The sequence below is a fragment of the Neofelis nebulosa genome, chromosome 1 (genome assembly GCF_028018385.1).
Source record: "Neofelis nebulosa isolate mNeoNeb1 chromosome 1, mNeoNeb1.pri, whole genome shotgun sequence".
Classification (NCBI taxonomy): domain Eukaryota; kingdom Metazoa; phylum Chordata; class Mammalia; order Carnivora; family Felidae; genus Neofelis; species Neofelis nebulosa.
The window spans coordinates 224,542,341-224,557,095 of record NC_080782.1 but is presented as its reverse complement, the minus strand read 5'-3'; the positions used below and the strand labels follow the sequence as shown (position 1 = coordinate 224,557,095).

The 14,755-nt window shown below is 43.0% G+C and overlaps 1 protein-coding gene across 3 annotated transcripts in view; it reads left to right on the top strand.

The window, feature by feature from the left end:
* The window catches only part of ATP7B (ATPase copper transporting beta), a 78,980-nt gene that overhangs the window by 349 nt on the left and 63,876 nt on the right, over positions 1–14,755 (top strand). The window contains exon 2 of one of the 3 annotated variants that reach the window (XM_058686427.1): positions 306–410. The exons of the other annotated variants lie outside the window; for them this stretch is intronic. Within the exon in view, the coding sequence (XP_058542410.1) occupies positions 360–410 (51 nt within the window). The 5' untranslated portion in view covers positions 306–359. The remainder of the gene's footprint in view (positions 1–305; positions 411–14,755) is intronic. 3 annotated transcript variants of the gene reach the window in all.

Below are 14,755 nucleotides of genomic sequence, written 5' to 3'. Positions count from 1 at the left end.
TTGGGAGGGAGGACCGGTCCCCGCCAGGGGCACGGGCAGGGCCGCCTCCGGGTGTGAATGAGGGTCCGAGGCCAACCTTCCGCCCTTGCGCTTATCCCTGCACCCCCCCCCCCCCCCTCCCGCAAGGGACAGGGCGCCAGGGCGCGCAACTTTGAATTAGCCGGTGGGGCGAGGGCTGCTGATCCCCTGGTCTGAAATGCAGGAGACCTTTTCCAGACCCTTCCCCGGGTGAGAGAGCCGAACCGCAGAGATGCCACTCACAGCCCGCTCCCGGGGTTTCAACACCGCACTTCTCCACTAACCAGGTGACCTGTGGGCTCTGGGCGGATCACAGAAGAAATTGGTTCCTCCGGAGGAGGATGCTTGAGCAGGAGAGGCAGCTTACTGCTAGAGTAGGGACCGGTTGGAAAGTAAGTTTCCCTACCCGAGCGCCGCGTGCTCACACCTACCTGGAGGACTTTCCACGCCCACCTGCCTGCCTTTCTCTGCGGCCTGGCTTGCTCGGGGAAGGCAGGGGGCTAGAGCCCTAGCTCCAGGAGAGCGCCCTTAGAAATGCTATGCCTTTAACGTGTTTGCAGGAACAATTTAAAACCCAGCACTTTCCCACTCCTCTTTATGTCTGAAGCTGGATTTGTAAAGTGAGCGTTGAGTTGCTGTCTAAGAGCCCTAATTGCCCAGGATGAGTAAATTAGTTACCCAGAGAAGTTATGAAGAGTGCGCGGGTCTCTTTTTATCCAGGTCCTGCAACTGTTTTTTTAAAGAACTGTTTTGAATTCATTTTAATTATACAAGTAACGCATTAATGTGGTGACTTAAAAATGCAAACAGCACAGAAACATTGAGCATGAAAAGCAGGTCTGCTTCCTAATCCTTTTCTGTACATTTACATATGCCATCCTTTGTTCTGCAAACATTTATTGAACACTTACTGCATGTTTCAGGCATGGTACTGAAGAGCTGAAAATACAGTGGTTAAAAAATGTGTGTGTGTGTGTGTGTGTGTGTGTGTGTGTGTATGTGTGTGTGTGTATCTCCAGATAAATCTTTAGGTTTTGTATGTATGTGGTTTTAAAATTTTTGTTTGTTGTAAATGAGATCACATAGTGTGTATTCTCCAACCTTTCTTTTCTCCCCCCCCACCCCCCAATAGAACTGTCTTTTGGAGATTGTTTGATATCAGTACATAAACATCTATCTTGTTGTTCAGTTTAACCTCTATACAATATGGATGCATACCATAGTAAGTTTTATTTTTTCCCTGTGGGTGGACATTCTGTGTATTTCTAACTTTTTTTCCTCCCTTCACAAGCCATGCTGTAGAGGACATCCTCGTACATGATTTTTAATGCTGACACTTGAGTATTTCTTTAGGATGGACATGTAGGCCTGAATTGCTGGTCTACAGATTTCTAAAGTGAACTCAACAACATTATTTTGTGCCCTTTTGTAGCGAAATTTGTCTTAGGCTCTGGTGGTACAGAAATGAAAGGGAAGTGGATTAATGGATGGGTAGACAGAGGCTGGTCAATAGATGCCTCTAAGTGTGATGGCTCTGCATTTAATGGAGGTGCAAAGAACACATGGGGGAGGGTGGCTCAGACAGGGGCACACCTCTAACTCCCTACGGTGCCCCCACCTCTCTACCCATCAGAACAATCCTTATCATTCCAGATCAAGCTCAAGATGCTTCCTCCTTGAAACTTTGGTGAGTGCTTCTCCCTGTGTTGACCTCAGCCTCTTCTGGATTTCTTAGAGAATAGTATTAGCTGATGTTAACTGAGCCTACTACCTGCTAGGCACTGTACTAAGCACTTTATATTCTTTAATGTGCACTGTCTTATTTAATCTTCACAAAACCCTTTGATGTAGGTATTATTTTTTTGTTATTGCCACTTATTTAACAGTTGTTTTTTTTTGGGGGGGAGGGGGGGCATGAGTGAGTGAGGGGGTGAGAGAGAGAATCCCACATAGGCCCCACACTGTCAGCGCTTCACCCAAAGCGGGGCTCGAACTCATGAACAGTAGGATCATGACCTGAACCAAAGTCAGATGCTTAACTGACTAAACCACCCAGGTGCCCCTAACAATTTTTTTTTTTTTTTTTTTTTTTTTTTTTTTAGTATTTACTCTGTGCCAGCCATTCTAGGCACTGGGGATCCAATTAAGACTAAGACCCTGCCCTCAAGGAATTTATGTCCTAGTGGGAGATGGCAGAAATTAAAAAGGGTAGACAAATAGTGTGATTTTTGGCACTGGTAAGTGTTGTGGAGTAAATAAATCCGAGTATGGGCATTAGGCAGGACATGGGAGGGGAGCTAGGGCAGGTCGTCAGGAAATTATCTCTGAGGAGGTTGTATGAGTAGAGACCTGAACGGTTCAGATTTGGGAGGAGTGTTCTAGGTTGAGGAACCAGAAGGTGTCAATGTCCTAAGTCCAGAGTGAGCCGAACAGGGGAGGAACAGTAAAAGAAAGCCAGAGTGGCTGGAACAGAGAGAAGGAGAGGAAGTAGTACAATACGAGGTCAGAATTGATCCTCTTTACAGGTGGGGGGACTGAGGCAGAGAGAGGTGAAGTCACTTCCTCAAGGTCCTACAGCTAATAAGAGCTAGTAACAGGGAGATCTGGAATTGAGTCCTCGCCAGGCTGCTTTGACTTTCTTGGGTATATATTTTCTTTCAAACTTCCTTGACACCTGGTCATATGGTATGATTATTTAAACTTATCTGAATATAGCTTTTTTTTTTTTTTTAATCAACTCTGTGCTTCTTGAAAGTAGGGACCAGGTTTGTATCTCTTAAAAAACATTCTCCAAGGGTGCCTGAGTGGCTCAGTCGGTTGAGTGTACGATTCTTGATTTCAGCCCAGGTCATGGTCCCAGGGATGGAGCCCTGTGTTGGGCTCCTTGCTCACTGTGGAGCCTGCTCAAGATTCTCTCTCTCTCACTCTGCTCCTCTCCCCTACTTACCTGTTCTCTCTCTATCTCAAGAGAAAAAAAATTCTCCGTAGCTATTATAATAGGTGCACCAGAGTTGTTCTTGAATGAATGAGTTCTAGCAAGATTTTTCCCTACCCTCACCCCCAACGCATTGTTTTCTCTCCGGAGGCCTGTCTGGGGCAGCAGTAACCCTGAAAGGGAGGTGGTCCATGAGCTGGGTCATTCAGCCTTCACTCTACAAACATGGAGTGCCTTCTGTTTCTCTGACGCTGGGCCAAAGCAGAACAGAAGTGCAGTAGTGGCACCAAGATGAATAGAGGTCAGCCCCTGTACTCTTGGGGCTGACAGTCATAGGTGCCAGAACAAAGACGTCTGTATACAGCATAGCACGCACAGGCAAGAGCAATTGGCCTTTCCTGGGAGGAAGGGATGCAAAAAGAACTTCAAGAAGAGGTATTTCATGACTGAGGTTTTGAAGGAGAAATGTGTCAGCTGGGCACACAGAAGAATGAGAAGAGGGATGTCGCAGGTAGAGTCCGGCATGTGCAAAGGTGCAGAGGCGAGAAGTGGAAAGACAGATTTGCCCTGAGTGGCTTGACAGCCTGGAAAGTGGTTGTGGAAGGCTCTGTTTCTCAGGCCTTTGGACTTTATCCCACAGACAGGGGAGTTTGCACAGGGGGAAATGGTGCATGGTGCTCTTCGGAAGTAAAGGGCGAACTGGGAACAGAGGTGCTGGAGACCTGATCAGAGGCCTTTGCTGGGGTCATCCCATCCGGATCCAAGGTGGCCAAAGCCCTACAGAACTGGGAGTCCCGTTCCCAGTGTCATGTCAGGAGACGGTGGAGGTTTTCTGCACTCTTCAGTGTCCAGAGCATCAGAGGCAATGGTAGTCCTTCTAGCAACAACACAGAGAATAGTTGGTCCAGGACTAACTGGGAGTAAACTGCGGTGGGGGAGGGGTGCCGGGGTGGTTCAATCAGTTAAGCATCCAACTCTTGATTGTGGCTCAGGTTATGATCCCAGGGTCGTGAGATCGAGCCCCACGTCGGGCTCTGCGCTGATAGTGTGGACCCTGCTTGAGATTCTCTTTCAAAACAAAGAAATAAACACTAAAAAAAAAAACGCTGGTGGGGGGGAAAGAGAATTGAATTTTAAGTGCTTCTTTATCTGACATCTTCATTGCAAGGATGGAGACGACCCAAGTCCATTACTGTCCACTGATGCCATAGCACAGGTAGCAGAATGTGTCCATGTTCAAGCCTGTGCAATATTATTTTATCAGTAGGATTAGAAATCCTTACCCAGTGAAATTCTCGAATGTCTGACTTTTTTTTTTTTTTTAAACTAAGTTAAAGGAAAAAAAATCTAAGCAGATCAAAGGTCGATGAGATAAAGTAGAGGGCAAAGCAGAGAGGGACTTTTCATTGTGATGTAACCAGCATGGCAAATAAGATTTAAAAACACCAGTGGTTTGAAACCTGTGGATTCAGAATGCAGCAATTCTGTTGAAGCCTCTGTTCCCACAGAAACTAAAAATTACTATTATAAAAGTAATTTAATTCTGTGACTGAAATTTGGAAAATAAAGACCAAAAGGGGAAAATTCACTTTTATTCTTTCTTACTCTTAGGATGGCTGTTAGCATATTTGTAAACTTCCTTCATTGCTTGCTTTCGCTGCATCAAGTTACTAATTTTTAGAAATAAATACAATCTTGTTTCTGAAAGATAACCAACATTAACGTCTTAGGCCTATTTCAGTCCAGTGAGCTCAGTCAGTCTTTCCTGTGTGTGTGTGTGTGTGTGTGTGTGTGTGTGTGTGTGTGTTTCTTTCTCTAAACTCAGTGGTGTTGTTGTTTTTTTTTTTTAATAGGCTTTAAAAGCTGCCCATCACGGAGGCTGTTATTATTATCAGTAAACTTGTATGCCCTCTCCCTATCTTGGAGGACCACTTGGTGTAGTCTGAAGTTTCCTCCCAGGCTCCCTCCTGCTGCCCCCGCCCCCCAGTCCAGGGTCCTCCAACTGCTGTCCCAGGGCCCTGCTGCCACACCACAGGGACAGAACTGCTGGGAAATGCAGGCAACCCCCCCTTGATGCTGCTAGTGGTTTCTTGTTTCTCATCTCATCTGTGCCTGCTTTTCACTTGTTCTGTGTCAACTTCTTGCGACTCTTTCAAACCTTCCCTGCTTCTCATCTCTGCCTTCCTTATTTTCAACAGATGACCTCAGTGCTTACTTCAAGAAAGCTGGATACCATTGTATATGGTTTTCTTCATCTTTCTGCCTCCCTCAGTGCATCTTCTTCCAGAATTTTATTTATATCTACAACGTATTTTCACTTCCTCATCTAGTCTCAGGACAGGCTTGCTTTCTTTTCAAGGTTCTCTCCCTGGCCTCAGTGCCCTTGTCCCGTATCCCTTCTTCTCTACCTGTTTTGGAGCCCTTACTGGTCATGTCTTTTCTCACCTCCAGTCTTTTCCTCTTTCTGCAGACTTCTCCCTTTGGTTTATAAACTCATGCCATTTGCCTTCATTTTAAAATCTCTCCCATTACCTGTGTCTCCCGTTTGCTCTTGTACTATTTCTCCCCTCTCCTTCTTTCTCAGTCTTCCAGAAAGAATCGTCTTCATTTGCAGGTTTCCACTCACCTATTCACTTTAAGATTTTTCTTTTATTATTCTATCAGTTTATTGGACATAAAAGAAATGTCTATAACCATATATGTAGTTATAAAGCATAGTAAGATAGAGAATGCCTGTGAACCTACCACCTGACCCAAGAACGAGAATGTTGTCCATGCCAACATGGACATGAATGGCATCCACTCAACTGTTCCTTCTCTGGTGTCACCGTTAGAAGTACCCACTCTAGAGGTAACCGCCATCCTGTTCTTTGTTCGTTGTAACTCAGCTTTTGTTTTTGTTTTTGTAAAATTTTATCACACATATATGAATGCCTGAACAATACATTATTTAGTTTTGCTTGTTTCTGAGCTTTATAAAAATTCTGTTGTCATGTGTTTAGTCTTCTGTGCTAGCTTCTCTAAGTAGATATCACATTAAGAAAATTATTTATTTTAGGGGCGCCTGGGTGACTCGTTTGGGTGTCCCACTTCGGCCCAGGTCATGATATGTGATCTGTGAGTTCAAGTCCCATGTCGGGCTCTGTGCTGACAGCTCAGAGCCTGGAGCCTTCTTTGGATTCTGTGTCGCCCTCTCTTCTGTCCCTCCCCCACTCATGTGCTCTCTGTCTCTCTCTCTCTCTCTCTCTCTCTCTCTCTCTTTCTCAAAAATAAATAAACATTTAAAAAATTAAAACAAAAAAATTATTTATTTTAAATAAAAATTTTTAATCTTTAATTCCAGTATAATTAACATATGGTGTTTATGTTAGTTTCAGGTGTATAATATAGTGATTCCCCAATTCTCTACATTATCCAGTGCTCATCGTGATGCGTGTACTCTTAATCCTCTTCTATTTGCCATCCGCCTACCTACCTCCCCTCTGGCAATAGTTTGTTCTCTCTGTTGAAGAGTCTATTTTTTTGTCTCTCTCTCTCTCTTTCTCTCTTTTTTTTTTTTTTTTGCTCATTTGTTTTATTTCTTAAATTTCACATAAGAATGAAATCATAAAGTATTTGTCTTTCTCTAACTGATTTCACTTGGTAATATACTCTCTAGATCCATCCATGTCGTTGCAATGGCAAGATTCCATTCTTTTTTTGTGTGGCTAATACCCCATTTCATATATATACATACATATACCCCACATCTTTATCCACTCATCTGTGGATGGACACTTGGGCTGCTTCCATATCTGGACTATTACAGATAATGCTGCGGTAAACATAGGGGTGCATATGTGTTTTCAAATTAGTGTTTTAGTTTTCTTTGGGTAAATATCCAGTACTGGAAGTACTGGATCATATGGTAATTCTATTTTTAATTTTTTGAAGAACCTCCATACCATTTTCTACAATGGCTGCACCAGCTTGCATTCCCACCAACAGCGCATGAGGGTTCCTTTTCTCTCCACATCCTCATCAGCACTTGTTGTTTCTTATGTTTTTGATTTTCAGCCAGTCTGACAGGTGTGAGGTAATATCCTATTGTGGTTTCGATTTGCCTTTCCCTGAAGATTAGTGATGTTGAGCATCTTTGCACGGGTCTGTCGGCCACCTGTATGTTTTTTTAGACATATGTCTATTTAAGTTCTCTGCCCATTTTTAATTGGATTATTTGTTTTTTTGGTGTTGAGCTTGGTGTGTTCTTTATACAGTTTGAACACCAAGCCTTTATTGGATATGTCATTTACAAATATCTTCTCCCATTCGGCAGGTTGCTCTTTTGTTGATGGTTTCTTTCACTGTGCAAAAGCTTTTTATTTTGGTGGAGCCCCAGTAGTTTAATTTACTGGCCATTACATTTCTGAGATTTGTTGTTGTGCAGTATGCCATTGTGGGAATATAGCACCATTTATCCATTTTGCTTGAAGGATACTGGGTGGTTTGGGTGCTTTTGCAATTATGAGCATTCTCCTGGTATATACACTGGTGCTCTGTCCACTTCTGTTCCTTCACCTCTTGTCTGGAACCTCCTTTGTTGAGGATTCCATGAATGCCAAAGGCAGATCCTCCCTAATTCTTTTTTTTTTTTTTTTTTTTTTTTTTTTTAAATTTTTTTTTTTTTTTTTAATGTTTTTAATTTATTTTTGGGACAGAGAGAGACAGAGCATGAACGGGGGAGGGGCAGAGAGAGAGGGAGACACAGAATCGGAAACAGGCTCCAGGCTCCGAGCCATCAGCCCAGAGCCTGACGCGGGGCTCGAACTCACGGACCGCGAGATCGTGACCTGGCTGAAGTCGGACGCTTAACCGACTGCGCCACCCAGGCGCCCCCCTAATTCTTATTTTAATGGTCTCTCTAACAATGTCAAAAAAACAAAACAAAAAACGCTTAGGGGTGCCTGGGTGCCTCAGGTAAGCGTTAATCGTCCCACTCTTTTTTTTTTTTTTTTAACGTTTATTTATTTTTGAGACAGAGAGAGACAGAGCATGAACGGGGTAGGGTCAGAGAGAGAGGGAGACACAGAATCTGAAACAGGCTCTGGGCTCTGAGCAGTCAGCACAGAGCCCGACGCGGGGCTCGAACTCACGGACAGCGAGATCACGACCTGAGCCGAAGTCGGCCGCTTAACCGACTGAGCCACCCAGGCGCCCCAATCATCCCACTCTTGATTTGGCTCAGGTCATGATCTCTAGGTAGTGAGATCAAGCCCCGCAGCGGGCTCTGCACCGACAGCGACAGTGTGCCTGTGCGCTCGTGTGTGGGTGCTTTCTCTCTCTTTCAAAATGAATAAACACTAAAACATTTGAAAAACAGCTTTATTAAGGTAAGAGTCACAGGTACATGCAATCATCACAACAATCAGTTTTATAGTATCTTCATTACCTCAGAAACAAAGCCTACACCCTTCATCTATCACTCCCCACCTCCACATGGTCCCCTTGCCTAAGCAACCACTAATCCACTTTCTATATCTTTAGATTTGCCTATTGCAAAGATTTCATGTAAATGGAATCTTTGTCTATTTCTGATCTTAGGGGAAAGCTTCCAGCCTTTCGCCATTAAGTATGAGGTTAGCTCTTGGTTTTGCAGAGATATGCCTTACCAGGTTGAGGAAGTTCCCTCCAATTCCTAGTTTGTTGAGCGTTTTTATCATGAAAGGATTTTGGATTTTGTCATATGCTTTCGCTGTGTCTGTTGAGATGACAATGTGTCTTTTGTTTTTTATTCTATGTGGTGTATTCCATGAATTGATTTTGGATGGTAAGCCAGACTTGCATTCCTGGAAAGATCCCACTTGGTCATGGCATGTAATATTTTTTATATGTTGTTGGATATGGTTTCCTACTGTATTGTTGAGGAATCTTTTTGTCCATATTCACCTGAGATATTGGTTTGTAGTTTTCTTGTGATATCTTTGTCTGGTTTTGGTATCCAGGTAATGCTGTCCTTATACATAGAATGAACTGAGCCCCGTTCCCTTGTCTTTTGTTTTTTGGAAGACTTTACTGAAATTTTGTATTAATTCTCCTTAATTAATATTTGATGGCATTCAGTACCTGTCTGAATGCCTGGGCTTTTTTTCTTGGAAAGCTTTCCGATTATTAATTCAGTATCTTACTTCTTAACAGTTGATTCAGATTATCTGTTTCTTCTTAACTCAGTTTTGGTAGTTTTTCTTTTTAGAATTGGCTGTTTCCATCCAATTTACCTAACTTGTTGGCATATAGTTGTTTCTCATTGTATCTAATATAAACCTTATTTCTTTAAGATCAGTGATAATAACCCCTCTTTCGTTTCTCATTCTAGTACTTTGAGTCTTTGTTTCTTTGGTCATTGGTCATTCTAGCTAAAGGTTTGTCAATTCTATTGATCTTTTCAAAGAATCAGCTTTTGGTTTCAACAGTTTTCTGTATTTTTCTATTCTCTATTTCATTAATTTTTTTCTCTAATCTTCATTATTTTCTTGTGTTGTGGGTTGAACGGTGCCCCCAAAAGATAGGTTGAAGTCCTAAGCCCTCGTACCTGTGAACGTCGTCTTACGTGGAAATAGGCTCTTTGCAGGTGTAATTAGTTACATTCAGATGAAGTCATACAGGATCCTGGTGGACCTTAAATCCAATTACTGCTCTCCTTATAAGAGTACCATATGAAGGCACAGAGAAGAGAAAGCTTCCTGATTACCGACACAGAGATTGGAGTGATGCTTCTATTAACCAAGAAATGCTAAGGATTGACAGTAACCACCAGGAAGTAGGAGAGAGGCATAGAACACATTCTCCTTCAGAGCCCCCCAAAAGGAAAATCTTTGACTTCTAACCTCCAGAACTAGGAGACAATAACTTTCCAGTACTCAATTTGTGGTATTTTTTTACAGCAATACTAGGATACTAATATAACTTCCTTATGCTTCTTTAGGTTTAGTTTAGTTGTCTTTTTTTCCCAGTGTCTTAGGCAGAAGGTTAGGTTATTGATTTGAGATCCTTCCTTCTTAATACAGGCATTGACAACTATAAGTTTCCCTCTAAGCATTGCTTTAGCTGCATCTCATACATTTTGGTAAGTTGTGTCTTCATTTTCGTTTATCTCAAAGTATTTCCTAATCTCCCTTTTGGTTTCTTCTTTGACTCATTGGTTATTAGGAGTGTGTTGTTTAATTTCCACTTATTTGTGAGTTTCCCAGATTTCTTTCTGTTACTGATTTTTTTATTCTATTATGAGTGAAGAACAGACTTTGCATTATTTCCATTTTATTAAATGGGTCTGGTTGGTTTATAGTGTTGTTCCTGTCTTCTGTTTTGTGATTCTGCTACCAGTTCCAGCGTGTGGGTGTTTTTCCCCACGCCAAGCACTTCTTGGGCCAGCTGGGTGTTCTACAACCTAACTTAATTAGCTTTCTGGAGATAGCATCAGATCCCGCAGGTTAAGAGCTCAATTCTGCAAGACTGAGTTCTAAAGACTCCTGCTTCGCCAGTTCAGACACCAGTTGCAAGTCCAGACTGTTACCTGTGCCTCTGACTGACTTCTGACTCCTTGGGTTCAGTTAATTTGCTAGAGGGGCTCACAGAACTGAGAGAAGTACCTACTTATATCGTGTGTTATAAAAGGATGTCACTCAGGAACAGCCAGGTGGAAGAGTTGCATTGGGCAGGGTATTAATGAGAATTTTAATCTGCCATCACTTAAGAGATTCCAAGGCCTTTAGGTTTCCTATAAACCACAATGTCACATGTTTCCTTGTTGATATTCTGCACAGTTTTGTTCATTTTTGAAAGTGGGTATTGAAGTCTCCAAGTGCCACTGGTGAATTGTCTTTTTTAAAAAAAATGTGTTACTTATTTTTTAAAATTTCTTTTAAGTTTATGAGAGAGAGAACATAAGCAGGGGAGGAGCAGAGAGATGGAGAGTCCCAAGTGGACTCTGCACTGTCAGCGCAGAGCCCCATGTGGGGCTCGAACTCACGCGATCATGACCTGAGCAGAAATCAAGAGTCGGACACTTAACCACTGAGCCACCCGGGCACCCCTGAATTGTCTTTGCTCTTCTCATTTCTGTCCGTTATTTTTGTCTGGGAACCCATTTTGTGTTCTGTTTTTAGATGTGTATGTTTATAATTTTTACATTTTCCTCATGGAGTGACTTTTATCATTATAAAATGTACCTCTTTATTTCTGGTAACATTGTTTTAAAGTCTGTTTTGTTTGGTATTAGCATAACTACCTCAGTGTTCTTGTGGTTGCCATTTGCCAGATGTATCTTTTTCCATTCTTTCATTTTTAATCTATTTGTGTTTTTGAGTCTAAAGTTCATGGAACTTTTTGGATGTGTAGGCCATTATTATTATTAGTAGTAGTAATAGTAGTTTTTCATTAGGTTTGGAGAAGTTTTCAATCAATATTTCTTTGAATATTTTTCCTACTTTGTCTTTCCTGGTCTCCCATTACACCTGAGTTGGTATGGGCAGTGGTGTCCCAAATTTCTATGAGTGTAACCGAACCCAAATCCATCTGCCCGATACAAAGCAGAACTGATCACCAAAACATTAGGTTTGCAGCCAGGAAAGGGTTTATTTGAGAGGCAGACAAGTGAGGAGACAGGAGGGCAAGCCTCAAATCGGCCTGCCTAAAAGAGGAGAGAACAAGTTTTTTTTTTAATAATCGTAGGGGTTGAGATTGCATACATATTGATGAATAGGGCAGGGAAACTTATGACTGTTCATGAAGCACAATGTAGCATGTGCATTGAGCAAATATACATATAACATATATCCCATGTTCACTTTAGAGGAAGACTTAATATTCAGCCCTGATGTCAACAGGTTATCTTATATCTTAGGACACGGAGACGGGGTGTGGGCATGCTCCAAGAGCTAGTATAAACTGGATGGGGTCTTGGCTTGTTATCTTGGGTAAGGAAGGCAGGGCCTTGCTTGTTCATAGGCTGGAACTGTATCAGTTGACCACGAGCCCAGGCTTCTGCAGAGACAACTAGTGGGTTTGATAGCGGGGTCTGAAAAGACACAACAGGTGATTAGGGGGAAAGAGTTCTCTGAGAAACAAGCTTTAAACTTTATGCTAGTTTCAACCTCATTAACCCTGTGGGTCACAGTTTCATGAGGTTCTATTAATTTTTTTGCATTCTTTTTTTCCTCTCTGAGATGGCATTATCTCTTTGAGCTCTCTTCTTGTTGGCTGATTCTTTCAGCTCAAATCTACTGTTAAACTCAACTAGTAACTTTTCATTTCAGTTTCTATACTTTTCAACTGCAGAATTTCCGTTTGGTTCCTTTTTTACGATTTCTGTCTCCTTACTGATATTTTCTATTTGATGTGACATTGTCATCATCCCTTTCTTTATTTCTTTAAAATGTTTTTAATGGTTTCTGCCTTTGTATATTAAATCCTACATCTGGTTGCAATTATAGGCTGCTTTTTTCCCCTGGTGTATGGGTCATACTCTTTTTTTGCGTGTCTCATAATTTTTTGTTAGAAACTGGACATTTTAGACAATTCTGCATGCTGCTACTCCCTCACCACCCCACCCAAGGGGTTGCTTTTTTTTTTCTTTAATTTTTTTAATGTTTATTTTATTTTTGAGAGAGAGAGAGAGAGAGACTGAGGCTGTGAGTGGGAGAGGGACAGAGAGAGAGGGAGACACAGAATCTGAAGCAGGCTCCAGGCCCCAAGTTATCAGCACAGAGCCTTACGTGGGGCTCAAACTCACAAACCATGAGATCGTGACCTGAGCCGAAGTCGGTTGCTTAACTGACTGAGCCACCCAGGTGCCCCCCAAGGGCTTGCTTTTTTATTATTTAGTGACCTACTAGATTATTTTAGTGGAGACCTTTTTTTTTAATGTTTCTTTATTTATTTTGAGAGAGAGCAAGAGCGAGAGCAAGAGAGAGAGAGAGGGAGAGAGAGAATCCCAAGCAGGCTCTAGCTGATATGGGCCTCGATCTCAATGATCATGAGATCATGACCTGAGCCGAAATCAAGAGCCAGACCGTTCACCCTGGCAGTATTGAGCCTCTGTTGTTGTTTCTCAAGTGCACAGCCCTGAGTGTGCCCTCAGTCACCTTGTAATAACAATTATTTTGTCTTTGTGGTTTTTCCTGGCTGCACCTAGCTATTAAGCTCCACTAATTGCTGGCTGATCTATTGTTTTCAATAATGCCAGGGGCATACATTGCTCCACAGCTGGGTCCATTCAGACTCAGGCTCCTTTGATGGGATGTTCCTGAGCTCAGTGTTTTGAGATTTGTTCTGACCCTGGTCATATTCTCCCTCGTGGCCTCTTTTCCCAGGTCACTCCAGCAAACTGGCCAGCCTATAGTTTCGTCTATATGTCTAGTCGATCCACCTGTCTCCTCCCAGTTGCCTCACCCAGGCACAATTTCTGAGCCAAGGCTCGAACTGGGGATGGCAACGATGTCACACTTTTCTCTGGCTCTCCCTCTTTTAGAGTTGAGTGCGTGGAGAAGGGAATTCGCCAGGGGCACAGGGTCGGCAATACCCTCCGTTCTGCTCAGCTTTCCCCTCTTGGGTTGGAACCACAATGTTACGAACCAGAGCAAGGGCAGTTGAGGCCCCATATTCTGGGTGCACCATGCTCAAGGTAGAGCCTTTGTACCACCAGCGGGGACTAGTTGGAAGAAGGGAACCTCCACCTCTTGGCTGCATCAGCCTGCAACTTAGCTTCAACATCAGGATGAGATGGACAGGGTAAGAAGTGCCGATGCCTTGCCCCTCCTGGGAAGAAAGCCCACCGACTGGTTGCTGGGTGGAGAGTGATCCCTGTGTTCTTGGCTGCACCAGTCAAGTGGAGTTTCCACCTCGCTGAGTTCGGAGAGGTGAGGGAGTGAGGTCTTGATTCACACAGCTCAGACTCGGGGCTCCAGGGTGGGGGACGGGGAGGAGGGCCTCAGTCAATTAAGTGATTAAGCATCTGACTCTTGATATCGCTCAGGTCATGAACTCACAGTTCTTCATCAGGCACTGTGCTAGCCAGGAGCCTGCTTAGGATTCCCTCTCTCCCTTTGCTCCTCCCCCCACTCTCTCTCTCAAAACAAGTAAATAAACTTAAAAAAAAAAAAAACAGCACAGACTCTTGCTGTTTTTAACTAATGTTAGTAGGTTTTCAAAAAAATTTTTTTAAAGTGCTTATTTTTGAGGGAGAGAGACAGAGAGAGAGACAGAGAGCAGGGGAGGGGCAGAGAGCGAGGCAGACACAGAAACTGAAGCAGGCTCCAGGCTCCGAGCTGTCAGCACAGAGCCTGACGCGGGGCTCGAACTCACAAACTGTGACATCACGACCTGAGCTGAAGTCAGACACCAATCGATTGAGCCACCCAGGAGCCCCTAGTAGGTTTTCTTGAATTAAATCGTTTCTTCCTTTGCTATATGTCTTTAGGATCATTTCCAGCTATTTTTCATATTTGTTTGGTTTCTTTAAAATAATTTTCAGAGGCACCTGGGTGGCCCAGTCGATTAGGCGTCCACTCTTGATTTTGGCTCAGGTAGTGATCTCATGGTTTGTGAGATCAAGCCCTGCATCAGGCTCTGTACTGACGCATGGAGCCCGCTTGGGATTCTCTCTCTCCCTCTGCCTCTGTCCTTCCCCCAAACAAATAAATTTAAAATAAAATAATTTTCGCCAATTTCACTGGGGAGCTGATCTGCATAACTCATACTGCCATGCCAGAAGTTCCTATTCCTCTACCGCATTTGACACTTATAATAGAATTGTATTGTGTTTGGCTG